This window comes from Fundulus heteroclitus, chromosome 6 (assembly GCF_011125445.2).
Source record: "Fundulus heteroclitus isolate FHET01 chromosome 6, MU-UCD_Fhet_4.1, whole genome shotgun sequence".
Lineage (NCBI taxonomy): Eukaryota > Metazoa > Chordata > Actinopteri > Cyprinodontiformes > Fundulidae > Fundulus > Fundulus heteroclitus.
In genome coordinates this window covers 16,972,773-16,994,079 of record NC_046366.1, presented here as the reverse complement: position 1 = coordinate 16,994,079, position 21,307 = coordinate 16,972,773, and the positions used below count along the sequence as shown (strand labels likewise).

At 42.7% G+C, this 21,307-nt stretch overlaps 1 protein-coding gene across 12 annotated transcripts in view; it reads right to left on the bottom strand.

Annotated features, from left to right (window-relative positions):
• Nucleotides 1-21,307, bottom strand: part of kmt2cb (lysine (K)-specific methyltransferase 2Cb) — a 99,060-nt gene that overhangs the window by 42,022 nt on the left and 35,731 nt on the right. For 9 of the 12 annotated variants that reach the window (XM_036138204.1, XM_036138200.1, XM_036138202.1 and 6 more), the window contains exons 13-23: nt 16,500-16,580; nt 13,788-14,503; nt 12,294-12,413; nt 5,519-5,635; nt 5,188-5,295; nt 4,821-4,925; nt 2,323-2,504; nt 1,914-2,078; nt 1,733-1,839; nt 1,529-1,621; nt 1,218-1,430 (exon numbers count right to left, since the gene is read on the bottom strand). In XM_036138204.1, coding sequence (XP_035994097.1) covers nt 1,218-1,430; nt 1,529-1,621; nt 1,733-1,839; nt 1,914-2,078; nt 2,323-2,504; nt 4,821-4,925; nt 5,188-5,295; nt 5,519-5,635; nt 12,294-12,413; nt 13,788-14,503; nt 16,500-16,580 — 2,007 coding nt within the window. The remainder of the gene's footprint in view (nt 1-1,217; nt 1,431-1,528; nt 1,622-1,732; nt 1,840-1,913; nt 2,079-2,322; nt 2,505-4,820; nt 4,926-5,187; nt 5,296-5,518; nt 5,636-12,293; nt 12,414-13,787; nt 14,504-16,499; nt 16,581-21,307) is intronic. The other 3 variants (XM_036138201.1, XM_036138211.1, XM_036138208.1) reach the window with 2 other exon arrangements.

The window sequence follows — 21,307 nt, the reverse complement described above, 5'->3', positions numbered from 1 at the left end:
AAAAACACTTTTTTTAAGTCTGTAAATACATTTGTTGTGTACTTGAGTCTCTAGGAACGCAGAAAATACGAATTTAGGCCGTCCAGGTGCTGTAGATATCTCTATATTTGCTTTACATTTATTAATCCAGTTACCATTGTTTTCTATTGCGTATTTTCAACTATTACGCCACAATATTTGCTGCGGAGCTGCCAGACAAGGTCATGGACTTCCTGCTAACCAATTTCTTAAACCCACTATTTTTATATCTTGCTGCAATTTTGTTGTCCAAGCTCAAGGATGCCAAAGCGACAAGCAGATAAGTGAAAATGTTCGGCTGTTCACTACTACATCCCCCAGCATCCTACAATAACGGCCGTGCGGGGTGGAGGGGAACGCTCTGAGAGCTGGAGGGGGGGCGGGGTGTGAAGTGCCTCCCTTAGATTTAAAGGGACACCTCAGAAGAGGGGCAGAAGAGGGGCTGAGGGGCAACAATAGCGAGGAATTCAGACCAAAGAGTTGCAGTTCCACTTTATATAGACCACAACTGAATGATTTCAGTGTGAAAAGGGAGGATTTAAAAACATATATGTCCCCTTTAAGGACTTAAAATATCAGTAAAACGTTAATTTCAGTAATTTAGTTAAATTTAGATACGCTGAACACATACCAACATATCAGTTGCTTATTCCTGTCAATTCTTATTGTTATGGCTTACAGGTAATTGATCAAATATTTTTAATGCAGAAATGTTATACTATGGCCCACATATTCATGGGGAAGACTGCTGACTTTATGGGTGTCCAGCTTACACAAGGGGCTAAAGGTACAAGAAGTCATAACTAAAAAAGTTGCCTGTTCACGTTCTGCTGTATTCAAGTATTATTAATGCACGTTGAGTGGAAAAAAGAACCGTGGGACCAAAAAAATGTGTACAAACAACAGATATAAAGGCAACATTCAGGTTGCTTGTGTTCAGCCGGAGAAAACGTCAGAAGCACCTCACCTGGGCGAAGAAGAATTAGACAACCAATTTGCCTGACCAATATATTTACGTTAACATTTTATTCTTATTGGTTGTATTTTATGTGAGAAACTGGGTGTTGGGTCCCTCTCTGTCAAATAAACCTACAGAACCTCAAAGTCAAAGGTTTTGAAATGAATTACTGAAATAAGTCCTGTGAAGACATTTTAATTTACTGAAGATTACGCTCAAGCCTGCACGAGATGACAAATACCTCTGTTGTCCTCCATGTCTTCGTCTCGGGACAGTTCTGAGAGAGTGTCCACGGGCGCCTGAAGCACAGCCACGCTGTTCTGGTTGATGATCTTCAGCTTTAGCTTTGGTTTGGGTTTCCGTCGTCGCGACGCCGCAGCAGACAAGCTCTGGAGCTGACAAAGTCCTGACTCGGTCAAACAAACACCATCCTGGGTGTAGGTCCGAGACAGATCTGAAAAGACAAAAAAAAAAAATCAGAACCGGTTAGGCGCTGCAGAAATCAGCGCACAACCAAAGAAGAATCTTCATGCTCGCTTTGGCGTCCATCACCTGTGATTGCTTTAAATGTGCCGAACTCTTTAGCTTTGGAAAAGGTCTGCGTCACAAGGAGTGGCTCGGTGATCTCTCTGGTCTTGGTTATAACTGCGGCAGGACCAAACACACAAAGAGCGACTCAATGAATCAGCAAAGCATCCAGTAAATCTACGGCAATAACACGAACGTCTGCTCTAATCGACCGGCGGCGCTCCCAACCTTTCGATGTCTTGAACGTTCGGCACATTGTGCAGTCAAAGCTGCTCTCCGCAGCCTTTTCCACGTCGTCTTCTGAATGGAGATTCTGACAGGAGGCATGAAACCATCTGCGGGGAGGAGAACAAGTTGAGACGGTTTCCAGGCTGTCGGCTGGGGCACGTTGTGCGGGAGCAGCGCCGACCTGTCACACTGGCGGCACTGCACGATGATGGCGCCCTCGCTGTAGTCCACCAGGCAGACTGGGCATGCCGTGAGGCTGGCACAGGGAGCGCACTGGGTGTAATTATTCTGCCAGTCGCACCTCAGTCCTGGAGTGGTTGCACCACAGTTGGTGCAGGACACACACCTGCAGGAGATTGGGGGGGGGGAAATATGGTTATTTAACCCAAATTAGTTCAGAGGATAAAGATGGCTGTGATGCAAAGCACGGTACTAAACTGCGTATATGTGGTAAATTAAGTGACAAATCAGGAGGGGGAGAAGGTGAGGTAAACTGAAATAGGGTTCTGCGAGGCGCAGCCCCGGCTCAGTCGTAATCTAACAGCCGTACTGCTTGCAGCCCATTTGAACGAGATGAAAGAGTTACTCACCACTTGCACTTCCAGCTGTCCTTGGGAACATTCTGCAGAGGAGGGTCCAGGCAGTATGTGTGATAGCTGATGTCGCAGTCGTCACACAGCAACAAGCGGCCGGGATCGGTGGCCTGCCCACAAGCCTCGCACACCGTGCACTCAAGGCAGCGCCAGCCTTTACTGAGCACCACCTTGGTGATCTGTAACAACAACACCAGCGTGTGTAAGTCAGTCTGTGACCGGCAAGCCTTCCTACAAGATCATTCTCAATTAGACACCATAAAGTCATCTGCTAGCTTTTAGCACACATTCTACAGCGAGCAGTCTTTGAATATGAACCCTGAGAAAAAAGAAAGGAAAGAAGGAAGGAACACCAAGAAAAAGGAAGGACATAAAGGAAGAAGGACACGAAGGAGAGAGAGGGAAGAGATGGAGAGGGAGCGAAGAAGGACATGAACAAAAGAAGGACACAAAGAAGAGGGAGGGAAGAGATGGAGAGGGAGCGAAGAAGGACATGAACAAAAGAAGGACACAAAGAGGAGGGAGGGAAGGAGGACATTAAAGAAGGAAGGACACGAAGGTGAGGGAGAGAGAAGGAACGACATGAAAGAAGGAAGGATAGAGGGACATGAAGGAGAGGAAGGAGGGACATTAAGGAAGGACACAGAGAGCGAGGAGGTAGAACATTAAGGAAATAAGGACACTAAGGAGAGGGAGGAAGGAGATGGAGAGGAAGGCAAGAAGGACATGAAGGAAGGAAGGACATGGATAGGAAGGAGGAAGGACATTAAGGAAGGAAGGACATGAAGGAAGGAAGGACATGGATAGGGAGGAGGTAGAACATTAAGGAAGGAAGGACACTAAGGAGAGGGAGGAAGGAGATGGAGAGGGAGGGAAGAAGGACATGAAGGAAGGAGAGACATGGATGGGAAGGAGGAAGGACATTAAGGAAGGAAGGACACAAAGGAGAGGGAGAGAGAAGGAAGGACATGAAAGAAGGAAGGGTGGAAGGACAATAAGGAAGGACACAGAGAGCGAGGAAGTACAACATTAAGGAAATAAGGACACTAAGGAGAGGGAAGAAGGAGATGGAGAGGAAGGCAAGAAGGACATGAAGGAAGGAAGGACATGGATAGGAAGGAGGAAGGACATGGATGGGAAGGAGGAAGGACATTAAGGAAGGAAGGACACAAAGGAGAGGGAGAGAGAAGGAAGGACATGAAAGAAGGAAAGGTGGAGGGACATGAAGGAGAGGAAAGAAGGACACAGAGAGGGAGGGAGGAGGTAGAACATTAAGGAAGGAAGGACACAAAGGAGAGGGAGAGAGAAGGAAGGACATGAAAGAAGGAAGGATAGAGGGACATGAAGGAGAGGAAGGAGGGACATTAAGGAAGGACACAGAGAGCGAGGAAGTAGAACATTAAGGAAATAAGGACACTAAGGAGAGGGAGGAAGGAGAGGCGGAGAGGAAGGCAAGAGGACATGAAGGAAGGAAGGACATGGATAGGAAGGAGGAAGGACATTAAGGAAGGAAGGACATGAAGGAAGGAAGGACATGGATAGGGAGGAGGTAGAACATTAAGGAAGGAAGGACACTAAGGAGAGGGAGGAAGGAGATGGAGAGGGAGGGAAGAAGGACATGAAGGAAGGAGAGACATGGATGGGAAGGAGGAAGGACATTAAGGAAGGAAGGACACAAAGGAGAGGGAGAGAGAAGGAAGGACATGAAAGAAGGAAGGGTGGAAGGACAATAAGGAAGGACACAGAGAGCGAGGAAGTACAACATTAAGGAAATAAGGACACTAAGGAGAGGGAAGAAGGAGATGGAGAGGAAGGCAAGAAGGACATGAAGGAAGGAAGGACATGGATAGGAAGGAGGAAGGACATGGATGGGAAGGAGGAAGGACATTAAGGAAGGAAGGACACAAAGGAGAGGGAGAGAGAAGGAAGGACATGAAAGAAGGAAAGGTGGAGGGACATGAAGGAGAGGAAAGAAGGACACAGAGAGGGAGGGAGGAGGTAGAACATTAAGGAAGGAAGGACACTAAGGAGAGGGAGGAAGGAGATGGAGAGGGAGGGAAGAAGGAGAGGGAGGAAGGCAGGACATGAAGAAGGGAAGTACATGAAGGTAAGAAGGAAGGAGGGATGGGCATGAAGGAGGAGGAGGGAGTGGGAAGGAAGAACATCAAGGAGAAAGGAAGGAAGGAAAGAAAGAAGGACAAAAGGTCAGACATGAGAAGAAATAAGGAAAGACACAAAGAATGAAAGAAATACAGAATCCAGGACGTCAAGACAGCGAGAAAAAGTAGTACAAAGATGAAGGAGCAAGGCAGGATGCAAGGAAAAAGGGACGATACAAGGCAGAAAGGAAGGAAAGAAAGAATGGAACTATTGGAAGGAGTGAGGAACAGAGGAAAGTGAGTGTACAGGAAGAAGGAAACAAGAAAAACAGACATATAATAAAGGACAAAAGGAAGGAAGGATACAAACTTTAGAGAATGGGAACTAAGCTGTACCTTTATGCCGACACAGAAGGGATGGTAGCACTGGCCACACTGTACACAGGCCAGAAGACGTCCCTCTGCACCGAGACCGAAACTCCCACACACCACACACATGTCCTGAAAGGAAGACGGATGTGAGTGAACCCATTTCAGAGCTGTGGCCTGGTTGTGTCGACAAGTTTCAGCTGTGTTTTTCTTATTTTACAACTTTAACGTGTGGCGGAAAACGTGACATTTGATGGTGCCGTCAGGAATCAATAAACTCCAGTGGCCAAATAATTAGGCAAACATTTTATTATAAGGCCATCTAATGAACGCTGAAATTCATTGTTTGGATTGAAAAAAAAAAAAAAAAACAGACACGGAGATCCATACCAACCTGTTTTAGTGTGAAACTGTCATTGCTGGAGAAAATGACAACAGTGTTATGCATCGCATTTTCCTCCTCCTCCTTGAGCGGGTATTGCGTTTCTATGGTGGTGATCTGCTAAGAAAAATGCAGAGAAAAATAAATTGTCATGTAACTGGGAATACATAGACTATACACGTATTTTACCACGTGGAGAGCATCTCTCAAGTAATACTGTGTCATTTTCGTTTGCTGCAGAACCTTTGATTTGAACATCATCACTTCTAATTAACTATCATTACGGTCTGCCAAACGATCGTTAGCTAAAAGCCATTTAGAAGCCATCCGGCTAAGATCGTACCCCAAGGTTGATGCTGGGGCTCACTCCATTCTTCCCTCTGGCTCTGCCCCGTCCCGCTCTGCCCGACAGGCCCGCGCCTCTCGGCCTCCTCCTGCCAGGGAAGCCCGATCCTCGGCCCTGCAGGGGAGAGGAAGAACAAAATGGCCAATTCAGTCGCACTACGCAATCACAACTCGTCGTCATACAAACTCCAATGTGCAGGAGCAAGCTCGGCCTGATCGTTGCTTTTCTCACAAACGACTAGTTTTAGACGGAGCTCTCAGGATGTCCGGTTGGTTTAGCTAAGGATGCAGCTTTTTAACCAAAATGTTTCTTCTGCAGAGGAGTTGTTAAACCAGAATACATTTTTTGTTAGCCCAACTTTGCCATTTCTAGCTCTTTTAAAAGACGACGTATCGTAATCATTGAAGATGTGAATGTAGGTCAGCCAGGGCTGGTTGATAACTCAAAAACAATATATATCAATCAATAGACGTATATCGATGATGGACAAAAAAGGTTAAGAAAAAGATAAATAGATTAACAGTTTTCCTTCCTTATGCATTCTAGCCATGTAGGTTAATATGAGAGTCATTTTATCCTCATAACCAATCACAATGCAGACCCAGGAACGCGACGTCTCCAAGCTCCGCCCCCTTCAGAGAGTTCATTGAGCACGCGTTCTGTTTTCTTTTTTAAAAACTTGCAGCTCTGGTGAAAAGTTGGTTAAATGAATTCAGTGTTTGTGAGTTCTGTATCTAAAAATAGGTCGCTAAGCAACAGCATCAAATGGCCAGGGCTGCACTTAAAATATATATTTTAAATATGTTGATAATTACCGATATCGATCAGTTTGATTTCTATTTTAGCGATATGTATTTTTTCTACTTCGTCCAGCCCTCCGGTCAGCATCATATACGGGAAATGTATCAAACAATGAATTCTAGCTATCACAAAGGGGACTGGACCCTAGTCCCAGGCATCTGAGCTACATATACGGCCAAGTGAGTTGAAGATGGCAAGCACACACGAGTGATGTGAATGTCGTGGTGATGGAATAAAAGCAATCAATGCATTTATTTACAACAGGCGATACTGTTTGCTCACTACATAACACTGATATTACATACCACATGCCTCCACGTACGCAGCTGGAATTCCAACCTGACCCAACTAAGTTTGCTTCAGCATCCAATTAAATATAAGGCAGCAACTTTTCTTGAAAGCAGACCAGCAGAATAATATGTATTTGCTAAGGTGTATTTACTGGAGTTGCACAATATAACAAAATCCAGCGTTCCTACACATTTTCCTCCCTGCAGAGATTCAACACTTTTCCAGATTCGAGTTTTCAGAGTTCTCAGCTCCTTGGGGCAATTTTGGCATCATAAAATACTAAAGTTCACATCGGCAGATGGTTCTACTTTGGGGAGGCTTTATATGTTTAAGTTGGGGGGGGGGGGGGAATGGTAAACAGGAAGGAGGACACAAGGAAGGAAAGGAAGAGGACAAGGTATAATGAAAAGAAGGAATGAACAAGGCAGAAATAAGGGAGCGACAAAGTAAATGAGGAAGGAAGAAAGAAAGGACGCTCTGGAAATACAAAGATGTTGCTGCCATATTTATCGGGCTGTCTTAGCAACGTACGTAACTGTATCCACCGATGAAAAAGCTCTTATACCAAAAACAAACACCAGAAGCAACAGTTCACATCCCCCCTCCAGTCTTTCCTGATGCTGCACATGTTTAGGATAATTTATTTTTATCTATAGCAAAGCAAATTAAATAACTTCCCAGCACAAAAGAGTTTCTAATCTATACATATTATTGATGTAATTTAAAAAAGTAAATAAAACCTTGTTGTTGTGGTTTCGGGAAATACTAATTAGTAATTCATGACTTAGTTTCCCGAAGGCATTAATACGCAATGACAGAGGGGCCCCTTGCTAGCGGCCGCCAGGCTGGATGAGGACTTATATCCACATCGTCAACACACCAAAAGGGCAGAATGTTAAGGAGGTAAAAAAATATATATATCACCTTAGCTCTCTGACAATGAATTAATGCCAAGAGCTACAGAGTGGGATCAGCAAGTTTCCATAAAAACTATCTGATGCCATCTACATGCCGAGCTGTTTGGTGGAGGCCGTGCAGAAAAGAAAAAAACAACAACATCCTAGTGTGCCACCATCACACGTGCGACCGTGTACGGTTCCCCAACTTCTGCTTGGATTGTAACTGGATCAGGATGGTTGGGTCAGACGCACGGCGGAGGATCGGTGAGGTAGTGGGGCTCTTCCTCTTTAAAAAGGTCCAGGGAACCTAAAGGCTATGTGGCCTAGCTAACCAGCTAAAAGTCTGGCTAATTAACCAGCAGATATTAGCTGGCAGCGTTGTTCAATGCTATACTCTAGTGTTGATATTTTGCACAATTAGCACATCTGTTTATAAATAACCGTTGTATTTATCAGGTGTTAATTATATATTGTGCGCTGTTCTTTCAACACTGCATACTTCTTATGAAAAAAGAAAAAAAAAATCCTTTTGATGACACCAAGTTCCAATTCATTTGATTATTTTTCTAAACATATGCAGCGAACAAGAAAGGTAAAATCCCGGTTATGTTTACGTGAAGCAGGTGATTCTACTTTTAATCATATGTTCTCATATAAAGCATGTCTATATGTGAAAATTAAAACCAATTCCACACACATTATTAGAACCATACTCATCAAGTGCTTTACTTTGGCAGAGGGGATGAACTAATTCTTGCTTTCCCCCCCCAATAAAGGCAATTAGATCATGTTATTAATTATACTTTCAATTTTAGCGTACTGGGTTGCAACAGTATTTTTTTTTATATTGGTATAATCTCATACTCGCCATGCCTAATGGCATATTTGAGCCCTAAAACAGAAAGATATTTAAATAGAAATCTTGTGCCTACTGCCAGAAACTTAAAATGGGTCACTATTTGTTTTTTTAGCAGGTTGATGACCCCAAAAATAAGGCCTAATAAATGGAAAAAAGTACACCTGACACAAAACGAACCTTCTTCTGTAGTCATCTAAGTCCTCAGACCAAAATCCTGAAGAAAACACACAGAGTCTGGTCAGCCAAGCTGCTTTACGCCGTAAAGGCGGGACTAACAGGGTCAGCAGAAAAGCGGTAAGAACCAATCAGAGAACTACGGATGTGACGCAAACTCCAAGCAACGCGCTCAGCTTTAGCCCAGTTGTTGAGTTTTTAAACATACATCCACCTAATTTAGGACACATTCAAGGGCATCATTGAAGCATTGCTCCGTTGCGGCCGCCATCTTGACCGCTATGGTTACAGAAAACTCCCGCCTGCTGCGCTGAGATTGGTCCGGTAAGTTTTAAACCGGAGAGTCTGAGCCTGCTGAGTAAACATGCTGTAAGTCGGTCTGGCTGGACAGGCTGTGAGGACTCAGGACGTTGGACAACCTGGAGGACTCGTGCACGATGGAATCTCTCTGTATCCTTCAACCTGGAGAAGACCAAATGTGGTCCTACTGACAATAAGGGGTTGGACAAAGTTTTAAAAAGCAGCAGTGTTTGTGCCACTTATGATCATCTTCCCCACTGAGTACATGGGCTCAAATTAAAGCTATTAATTGTGTATTGATGCGAGTTTTCTCCAACAAATCTGTCTGCGGTCACTACTAAGAGAATATATGTTTTCTCACAGTTCGTACTTTTGTTTCATTTATTACATGTTTTTGTAAGTGTACATTGAAACCGTGTATTAAATGAAACAATTAAACAAAGTCTTGCTAGCAGCTATTTGAGTTGGCTCAAAAGAAAAACATTTTTTTTTTTTTTTTTTTAATAGTAATGTTGTCCAACCCTCTTATTGCACTTCGGACTCCCGCTGACGATTCAACATCCCTTCCCCCTCACCTGAGGACTGAAGGGATGGTTGTTGCAACAAGTCAAGCCTGCATAACTTATGCAGCAGATAATAATCCAACAAGTTAGCTGCTGCATATTTTTTCCTCCTCTTCATATCCTTAAACAAAATGTAATTAGGAAGGCCTGAAAATGTGTTAGCTAAAACAAACTGACTGTTGAAGTGCAATCGCTATTCAAGCTACCGAGGGATACAAATTGAACTCATAGTTGACAGTATTTGTCTGACTGCTGACAGAATGTCACAACCCAACACGCCACGCTGATGCGCTCTCTGTTGTTGCTGAGTGTTGCTTGTGCGAGGCGCGTTGATCTACTGTACATGCGTGTTAGAAAGTGGCTTTACAAAGGCAGGTTCTACCGGTGCTAGTTTCACAGTGCCTTTGGCTGATTTCCCACGGGGGCTCAGACGCTTGTCAGGACTGTCAACTTCCATCTGCTTGAATCTCCCAAAGCCTTTCCTAAAAATCGTTCTGGCCACACTTCCTAACGCCCTCTTCAAACGTCCTATCAGACAGACCGACGACGTCTGACCCTGCACTAGATCCGGCCTTTTCAACCAGAGTTTTAAAGAGCTACGGTCTTAAATCTGTTGTCGTACCGGTCCGACGGTTAATCATTTTGATCCGATGTCAGAAAATGAGCCACGGTTTTCTCCAGCTGTACGAGGCCTAATAATGCAGCAATGCCCCTCCCCCACCTGTTGCCCCGCACTGCCAGAGCTGGATGAAAGAAGACGGTTTTACCAACCTTATGAGACAGATCGATGTGGCTTGTTAGGAAACATTCTGACTGTCACATATAAAAACAAATTTAAAATGAAAAAAATAAATAAAAATAACTAGATGCAGCAAGCTATGAGCAGAACATGCCTGATAAGCAGCCAACAACAGCCTGGCTACTTTAGCAGATAGCCAGAGCAGAAATGAATAAAATCTTGTTAATACTATATTAAGCAGATAGTTATCAGAAACGCTTTTCTCTCCCTGTGAATAAAAAACAACACAACAACACACATATATATATATATAGAATAATATATATAATATATATATATAATATATATTAGTATATATAGGTGTTCATATATATATATATAATATATATATGTCTAATATAGATATATATAGAGGAGATATATGATATAATATATATATATAATTACTCTACTCCTTCGTCGCTCGTCTCGCTGGCGCGCGCGCGCTCCCTGTGTGTACGCTCGTCGCTCGCTCCTCCTCGCGCTCGCGCTCTCCCTGTTCTCGCTGCTCGATAGATAGATAGATAGATAGATTGATTTTACTCAAGGTTTTGAGCAACTAACTCATAACTTTGTTAAACCAGGAAAATTTGGGCGGATATAAATGTTAATACATATACGGTCCCTTGCAAAAGTATTCACCCCCTTTGGCTTTTTATCTATTTTGTTTCATTCTAACCTGTAGTTTCCATGCTTTTTAATCCTATTTTATGTGTTGGATCTGCACAAAATAGTCTACATTGGTGAAGTGAAATGAAAAAGATAAAAAAAAAATACATACTGTACTTCACTGTTACAGATACACGAGCTTTACTGACCTATTTACGCTCTCAAACATCCGTGCGGTAGAGTTAGCTTTTAGCATTAGCACAGCTAACTTCAATTTCTCCTGTCCGTCTGCCTTACAGAGAAAGCACCTCCGAACAACGCTCTGGTTTGCCCTGTCGGCTAAAGAGGGTCACGCGTGTTTTCATCTGGCTGCGCTCGTCGTGCTAGCAGAGTTTAGACGTCCAGCAGCAGATCTTTTTTTTTTTGTTCATCAGTGGCAGGGACTGGGAAACTGGTCCAAGTCGAGGGAAAGATGGATGTTGCAATAATACAGGAATATTCTGTCATACTTGGAAGTTCTTGAAAGTTTGCCTTCCAGAGAGACAATCACCCAAAGCATACTGCTAAAGCAAGTGTGTTGGAATGGCCTAGTCAAAGTCCAGACCTAAATCCAATTAGGAATCTGTGGTTAGACTTGAGAGCCTTCCAACATAAAGGAGCTGGAGCAGTTTTGCATTGAGGAATGGGCAAATATCTCAGTGGCAAGATGCGGCGAGCTCTCAGAGACTTCTCTAACGCCACAAGCAGCTGGAAATAGCTCTAGAAGCTGGCTCTACAAAGTGCTGACTTTAGGGCGTTATTTATTTTGTGCTATTTGTTGTTTGCTTCACATTAAATCTTAAAAGTTGCAGGCATGTGCTGTAAATGAAATGGTGGAAACCTTTGTTTACTCCAGGTTGTAAGGCAACGTATAAAAAGCCAATAATGGTGGATACGTTTGCAAGCCACTGTATATCGTGCATCCCTAGTTATAAGTATTACTTACTAGCATACTACGAATCAGCCCGTGCTTTACTATAAGCACTCTTCGATAAGAGCCGGTACCCCAATAATAAGCTAATAAAGTGTCTCTGCAGAGTAAAATCAGCACAGGCTTGTCTTTTAAACACGTACTGCTCTTTACATTTGCTTAAATAAGAGCAACAGGAAACACAACCGTGCATCACTGACGAGCGGCAGCTTGAATTCGGTGCAACAGTGATTACATAATATCTGCCGTGCTCTGGATTGTGGAAGAACTTCATATCTTTGCTCGCCAAATAACTAAAAAAAATCACAAAGATTTCAGTTTCTCTTCCTCACATCTTCCGCAAACACACTGGTTTCCGGTGCCCATTCTTACTGTAAAGTCTCGGCAACCAATTTACCGATTGTTGGCTTCACTATAAACCCTCAGGGACACTCCGAGTGAGCATCACAAAAATAAAACAGGTCAGAGGGGGCCGCCGCCTCCGCCGCCGCTGCCGCCCCGCCATCTCTGGCGAGCCACTGTATTTACCACTCTGATGCTCCAAGCGGGGCTGCCAAAACACTGCCTGGTCCTTGGATCCCAACCCTCTGGCTGGTCTGGTGACCAGGAAAAGGGTGAGCACACACTGCTATGGGGGCTCCATGCACCCTAAGGTAAGGAGGGATGGGTGAGAGAGTGAGAGAGAGAGAGGAGGGAGGGAGGAGGGCGACAAAATGCAGCAACTTAAAAACAAAGCCGGCAAAAGAAACAAACCAAAACATACAAAGAAGGATGTTAAAGAAATGTGGTGAGGTTCTCGTGTAAAAACTTGAGAATAACTCGATGCGCATTCATCTAAAGCAAGGATCCGAAAAAAAGAGAGCCGGAGCATCGGTGAGTTATCGCGTAACGTGACGTGCCGCGGTCAAACGTCGCTGTTCATGCACCGGGGTTAAAAAGCACAGCTTGGGCGAGCAAACGTGTTAGTCGCAGTCTGAACAGAAGAATTTTTTTTTTACGTGCGTTAGAATGACATTAGAAAGTAGAGGAGGGTGGAAAATAAGCCTGTTACATCTTGTTATAGCGATCATATGCTTGGCATGCTGACAAACAAGCAGCTGCGTTCGCACAGCAAAACATCAGCGCGTCGGCCATGCACGGCTAAAGAGGCTGATTTATGCTTTTTGGGAAAAGATTTACCCAGACTGGGCGCCGTAAATTAATTTCAGCCCTGTAATGCTAATTTAAGACTTATGATATACTACCTCAAGGAAGAAAAAAAAAACAAAAAAAAAAAACATTTATTCAACTGAACTAGCACACTCACACTAGCGTCATTTATAATATATAACAGCCAAAGGCGCAAATCAATGCCAGATATTTCTGTGGGAAACTCTACATTGGATGGGAGGCGAACTCAGCACGCCGGTATCAGAATCAGGAGATTCACAGTTTAGTCTCCCTCCGTCATTGGCGGCATTTTACGCTGTAAAATAAAAGCATTAATGCCATTTGTGATTTAGGGTTGGTCCTCGGTCGGCTAACGAAACGATGCACGTTTATGATGTGATCATGAGATGAATAGGAAAGACAGATGATGATGATGATGATGATGGCTGAGGGGGGGGGGAACCAGCAGGGAAGGTTAGCAAATAATTGTTTTAATCCGCAAAACCTGCATCTCCGCCAAGATTTACTCGAACAAAACCTGAACAGTCTGTTGAACAACCTGCGAAAAGGGGACAATGCGTAGAAAAACAGCCGCTTCCCTGATCTAATGTAACGCCAAAGACAAAAAAGAAAATCAGCCGAAGATCTTAACCCACGCCTGAAAGCTAAGTATCACAAAACAAATCACAATCTGAGCAAGTTTCAAAGAGGCTGGCCCAAATGTAACACACAAAGAGATAATCTACAAAGTGCCAGCACTGATTACCTACTCTGCTTTAAGGTTTTTTTATCTGAATTGTAACAGGGAGTCAGGGAGAGCGAGGCGTCAGTGACTAGCGGCAGCGTCAGGGGACACGCAGTCCAGCGGCGTACCTGTTTCACTCGAGGCCTCCCGGGAGAAAACTTCCTCTTCGTGATGGCCGGTTTGCCCATGCCAATCTTGGGCGTGAACGGTATGAGGTTAGTCGTTGGTATTATACTGCTGTGGTCACTCAGGGCAGGCAGGATCTGGGTCTGTGACGGGTCTCTGAGCGGCGGCGCTCTGGCCAGGGGAGAGGAGCGCGGAGGAGAGGAGACCATCTCGGCCAATCTCTCCACGGCCGTTTTGACGGGCTTCTCCTCCGGAGACGAACCGGGAAACAACACGTCGGGCTTGCTGTCCAGCGTAGAGTTCATCTCCTCTGATCTGCTCGAGGTTGAGGGCTTAACAGTCTCCGCCGTGTGAAATACGCCCTCGTTGGTCTCTTCGTTAGGTTGTTGAGGAGGAGTTTCCAGGAAAGAAGCCCTGGCTACATCCATACTTGAAGTCTGGTGTAGGGGGGCTTCCACTGGGTTTTCCGTGGAAGTTACAGACGTAGTACTTGGTTCTTTGGTGGGTGAGATGATGGCCTTAAAATCCTTTGTGCTGGGGTCGACCGTGCCCGGCTCAGGGCAGGCTTCCGTGTTTGCTGGCTTGATTAGCAACGTGGCGTCCGGCGTCTGGAGCGCCTCGCCGGGCTGCTGGGCCGGAAGGGGCTTCTGGCTCGGAGGAGACAAAGACGCAGAACCTTCTGGAGATGTGGTCTGGGGTCTGGCTGCTGGTTGTGTTTCTGCGAAGGAGCGAACAAAAGTTGGTAGTAAGAACACAGCTGTAGTTAAGACAGTATTTCCTGATTAAATGAGGGGGAGGGGAACTAACAATCCTGATGGTTTCACGTGATCAGTTTGGAAGAAATGAACAGACCGAGTCAGGATCTTAATAATGTGAAAGAACCATGAGCATCAACTGTTTGTTTGGTTTAATGACAAAAGAAAAGATTCATCTTTCAAACAACTGGAGGTGCACAAGTTTAGGAAAACGTGCCACTGATGCTATCATTGTATTTTGTAATGATATATATTTAAATACACCCTCAATACCCTCTGTTAGTGTTGTCACGATGCCAACATTTTGGTATCGGTACCAACATGTATTTCCATACTTTTTTAAAATAAAAAGAGAACACAAAAAATATCATTACTGACTTTATTTTTATAAAAGACAAGCTTCTCTGATGCGTACAATAATAATAATAAAAAAAAAAACGATTCAAAACACTAACATTTTCCTATTGCACTCAAAAAACTATTTAAACAGATTGAAAAAAATAATAAGTATTAAGTTAGAACAATGATAACAAATACAATTATTTGAAAGTAAAATAAGCTGGCAACTGCAGCAACAAAATCTCTTTTCTCCCAAACCCACACTCAATAAATTCATTTTGTGCGAACCAAAAGTGCATCGATCGGGCCATACGTAGACAACTTTTAATTAGGAGATCAAAGTCATAATATTGCCAGAATAAAGCGGTGGTGATATGAGAGCAAAGTCGTGATATTACCAGAGAAAAAAAGCTTCTAAAAAGGAGAAGAAAGCTTCGATAGTTATCAAGATCCGACGTGACGTGATCGGCTCAAACTGCAGACACAGCCTGAGCCGAGCATTTTAGTGCAGGGGAAAGACCGCTCTCTCTCTCTTCAAGCAGAGATTTGTTTTAGTGCAACAACGGTTCAGTGAAAAAAATATTATACTAACATCCCGGTTTGTAGATCAGGATTAGCAGCAGCTTTGCATCTGTGATTCATTTGAAATGTAGTAGAGATGCACCAATCTGATATCAGCTCTGATATTAACTAATCAGCTGGATCGGATATCGGATGAATGATGTCGATCCAGCATTCCGATCCAATTGTTGTTGTTTTTTTTTTATTAATATCATACACAGCACAACAGTTAAAGCAACATTGAGCAAGCGGTGGACCAAGCCAAGTCTGCTATTTGGTAACGAGGGGTGATAAAGTTGTTAAATTCAACACCACATGCTTAAATAAGCACCTCCAAAAGCACAATGCTAAAGAACATGCAAACCTTTTTTTTTTAAAAAGAATATTTATGCCAAGCCTTCACTCACATGGCAAGGCATATGGTTCATTCATTCAACAGCAGTATCGGATCAGTATCGGATCAGTATCGGATCAGTATCGGATCAGCATCGGCCGATACGCTCAACCCAGAAAAGTCACAAAATTTGTTGCTAGTCGCTTTTATGAAAATAGTGACCAGAGGGGTCTGAAAAACTCGCTAAGTCTAGTGACAAAGTCGCTGAGTTGGCAAAAGTGTGCGTCTCTCTCTTCCCGACTTGCGCCTCGTCCTTGTCGGCAGCGTTGCAAGTGTCGGTCCCATCCAAATGCAGTATATTATCGTTTTAGATGCTGCAGTACCCCAGTACCAAATTAGGACTAGTATACCGAACAACCCTACCCTCTGCATTTATTTTTTATTATCCCAGTCTTCTCACCGCTCCCCTTAAGCTTTCTGATCTTAGTAACTAAGATTTATTCCAACTGTGGGCAGAAAGGGACATTAGAAGTCCATAAAAGTGGCCTAAAATGACCAACTACTAACTTCTAACCCTGTTACTAGTTTCAGTGAAAGATATTCTATAGCCTACCAAATATTGCACACTGATACCACCGTGACGATTGTGATTTGATATACTGCGCAGCTCTAAAATCAGTCATGTTCCACAATGTAGACAAAGTAATAAATGGACCCGTACAAACCTGGGTTGAATTCTGCTGGGGCTGTGTTGACAGAAGGGTCGGTACCCTCCATCTCAACAGCATCCGCTCCTCCTTGGGCTTCTAAACAGAGGAATACACACAAACGTATTAGTTTGGGGGAAAAAAGCACAAAAAAAAAATTGGGTAATGAAAGGAATTGTTTTAAGCTTTTGAACGATTTTGTGCATAACTAGCCCTGAGTAGTTATCTGCGCGTCAGAAACAAATAAAGTCAGATTATTTTCCCGATCAGTGAATGCACCGTTCGCAGCAGCTATGAAGTTGCACACTCTTCAACGTCGAAGTTCCTGCTCTGGGTAGATGAGCCTTTTTGGTATTTTCATGATTATCAAAGCCTTAAAAGAAGATATTTGATGTAAGAAACGTTTAAAATGTTGAATCAGTAATAAATTTGTCTTCGTTTGGAAATATACATTCTGAAATCCTGCTCAAAAGGTAAAGCTGTGTAACATTGACTGCTCTCTCAGAAATTGTGTAAAATAATTCTGGTCTTAAAATAAATAATTATAGATTACAACAGATCTCCTGATTATGGTTCCCGTATTGTTGTTATAAATGAAAGAATGATTTAACGATCTAACAGCAAATTAGAGCTGTTGTCCCTCAAATGATAACTTAGACATAGCTGCTATTTTGAATCTGAACACAAACTTCTTGAAGACAAGAAATGAATATGAAATGGTGTACTTTTATATCTAAAAAGTGTCCAAAACAAATAAACAGTAACCTGTCTTGACTAAGAGAAAATGAGATAAGGTTATTATGTACTAACTTGGCATGGTATCGATACTAAATATTTTAGCATACGAGTCAAACGAAGAAAGAAAACCCAAAAATCGTGACAAACCTGTGTGCAAAAAGTGGTTAAAAGTGGTGGCAATGAAGTCAAGCAGCACAACAAACTTGGTCAAACGTCTCAAGGGCCGACACCCAGACCTTCATGATGACTTATAATAATAATAATAATAATAATAATAATAATAATAATAATAAAGAGCCTGTTAATAATTTAATAAATTAAATGTATTGCTGATGTTAGCGTGACCGGTGATCCGCATTAATGTTGTGTGATTAGCTGTGGCTAGCATGCTAATAGGCATGTGTTATATTTGGGTTCTTTATTTAGCATTTACTTGCACATTTATTTAACTAGCATCTGTGATTCTGTTGAGGAAAGCACATTCCATGTTACGAATAAAAAAGGTGAGTTTTTCATGTTGATAAAATATTTTTATGCCTTTAATTATTTGTCTTTTTCTTCTTATCCCTGTGGTATCGAAAATGGTATCGAGTATTGAATAATTTTCTGGGTACCTATATAAAGTTGGAAATTTTAGCATCGTGACAACCCAAATTTTTACGATAAACATCTTATTAGTCAGAAAGTAAAAATTTCAATTTAGCCCTAAAGCAGAAAAGAGCTTTCTGTTATCAATAGTTCTGAAAGAGAAGCGAGAATTGGCTAAAACTGATATCAGTGCAAAAGAAATATACCACAATCTCTCGCTAATATTGACAAAAAATCTTACGTTTGGAAAAATAAAGATGCAAGAAAATAGAGAACACCAACAAAAGCCTATTAAATAAGTGAAAAAAAGAAAATTGTTGTCAAAAGCAACCGTAGTACTACTAGTTACTTCAAGGTGACAGTGAGTCAGAATGCACTTTAACTAATTAGTAGTGCTTTCAAAAACCAATGCCTACTACATTGCTTCTCTAGTTTTTTTAATTTTTTTTTATTTTGCGCGTCCCATTTGTTTTGTTTAAAAACCTATCGATTCGTTTAACTTGCGGCGCATGAATGGAACCAGTTGTCCCAGGCTATCAGGAATCCACACGTCGAGCCAATATTCTGCTACGCAGCATCTGACAGTACAGACAGCCCAGTCTTAAGGAGGCTCCCGCTATTTCAATCCACAAGTTCCCATGTCACACTGATCCTGACACACGCGTGCACCTGCTACGCATCGATGCCAGGGAAGAGCGCAACCATGGCAACCAACATCCCAGGGCCTGTGTGCTCTGGGCTCACGACTGTGCAGCTTGCAGGTGCTCATCCGGCGCTCATGCCGGAAAGTAAATTAGGAAGATGGGCCTACAACCATCTCTTGCCGTCGGGCTATTGACCAAGCCGAACACACATCCACATTCATTGTAACGGACCGTCTCGAATGGCGTTCTTACTCGCAGCATAAGCAAACTAAATAGTGTAGATTATTACATAACCCGAGCTCTAACAAAAGGCACCAAAGTCAGGACTAACGTGAGCTCACCGGACAGATTTAATAGCATCTATTAAGCATTTTATTAACCCCGAGCGGTGCCGAAACCTGGCGGCCGCTGAACGGCTGGAATAAAGAATTTCCTGTTTGGGCGGGTGCCAGATGAGTTATAATTGTGGCTGTGATTTTAATATGATGTTGTTTTAAAGTCTGCCTGTAATGATTTGACTGATACTTGCATGAGAGACGTAAGATCTGGACATCATGAGTAAAACCAACATCTTTACAGAAGTCAAAAGTACAGCAAAAAAAAAAAAAAAACAGCTTATTATAGCAGCTAAAATAAGATTTTAATGAATCTCTGATGCTGATACAGTATCGCTAGAGAGAATACGAATAAATGGCAACTACCTCTGAGTTTAAACAGTTTAGCCTTTTTCTCTTAGCACAGTCAGTGAGAGCAGCAGAAAGTCAGCGGGCCATTGAGCTTTTTCTAAAGTATATACACGTATCGATTTTTGGTAAGCAGCAAAAAATGAAAAGGAGGATCCCAGTACACAGCTTGGTGCTCTGTGGCGTCGGGGCTGACGAGCTGATATTTATCTTATTATCCACAATCATCAACCTTCAGGAAGCCCATTAATATATAACATTTAGACCTCATCACAGGAACATGTCACCTAAAAGTAGAGCTGCACAACACATTAAATGGCTGCCGTCATCATCATCATCATCATCATCATCATCATCATCATCATCATCATCATCATCATCATCACACCCATAAACCACCTCTCCACCCTGCTTTTGAAACTGACCCCTGCACTCTAAAAAAAAAACAACACCAAAATAAAACAAAACCTTTAACGAATGACTTCAGTTGGTATCAAGTAATTGAATTAACTTAACTTAATTTATTTTGTCTACAAGTTAAACCATCGTAAATAAATTAAGTTGGGTGAAGCTAATTCAATTACTTCTTACCAATTGAAGCAATTCATTTAAGCCGTTGCAGCTTTCGCTTTTTGGCGTGACCTCAATCCCGCAGAGAATCTGCGAGCTGCCGTCTGCAAACCTAACTCGGCGGCGCGCCAGCAGGAACGGGCCGAAATTCCAGCAAACTCTTCAGTGAAGCTTGTAGTAAGAGACATAAAATATTTGCTCTAAGCTGGTTTTTACAATTCAACAGAACGGCAAAGAAATGCAGGTGAACTTCCGTATTGGCAGGAACGAGGGAAAAAAAATAAAACATTGTGGCCATTTGCCATATATACACAATTTTGGTAATCCAAACTGACCTGAACAAAGAAATGTGTCTGATTTATTGTCACGTGGTGAGAAAAAACTGGTTGTAGGCCTTTTTTTAAGCAAAAAATATTGGTTCAGCTGAATATTTCTAGAACGCAAGGCATGAATTCATAAAACTTGCAACATGAAAGCTTCCCAAATAGTCAGTTGTTTTAGTAATATTGCAGTGATGGCGTATTGTACGGCCCCAAATGATAGAGCGATGAGCCGGTCAATTTCTCTAACCAAGCTTTACACCCACGACTACGATGAATCCTCACAGAATAAACCCTCCTGAATTAAAAACGGCCCCCAAAATGACTAATATATCTCGAAAAGATAACACAGGCGGAGGGGCTGCTCTTCCAGGCAAATCTAATAAGAAGACTGTAGATGACCAGAAGAAGAAAAAAAGAGTGAGCATCTGCGTCTGGTGTGCAAAACAAGCAGACAGGCTGTGTGAGCGGTAATGAATGAGCCAGCGTTGCTTGAAGGCAGGTTAGCAGACAGGGGATCCGTGATATAATCACCATACAGTCAGTGGAGTGGGGTGCCTCCACAAGAGTGGGTAGCGTAGCTGCCACTGGCGTTCGTTCCTAGCCTGCCTGCTGTACACTTCTTATTTATTTTTTTTTGGGGGGGGGGGGATTTTGCACTTCACTGCTGGCTGACCTCATTTGGACCGGATCTTAGCTGCATTGTGTTGTCAAATTAGCACCGATGGTAATTCCGCAGCAGCATTTATTGCAAACGTAAAACTATGTGGGTGTTTGTCGTAAACATTCAGATTTGAGACATACTGATGGGTTTTCTTTTTTTTTTTTTTTTTTTGAGCTGGGATTTCCACAACTTTCTGTGTCCAGAAATATCGACCCAAATACATCCCCTTGGACTGCCTGGTCAGTCTCCCAAAAATCACAAGCCTCGAACCAAATGTAGGTCAACTTTAGCTTAAATAAAAACCACTTAGCGGTTTCACTGGAACCTGCACTTTGGAAATTTGCCGCCTAAAAATGTTCGTTCAATGAATGCAGGAGGCCGGTCCTTCGCCGTTGCTCGAAGGCACTCCAGCCCGACGTCCTTATACACCGAGCGATTCAAAACCAGGGAATGACAAAGAGCTACGCTGCTGTTTTAATCTGCTGCTGGTGACATACCATCTGGTTGTATGAAAACCATCAGAAATTTTTTTGAAAATTAGTTTTTTTTTATTTATTTATGTTGGTGCATGCAACTCTGCTTTTGATCTGCCTGATCATTAACTTTTCCATCTTTATTA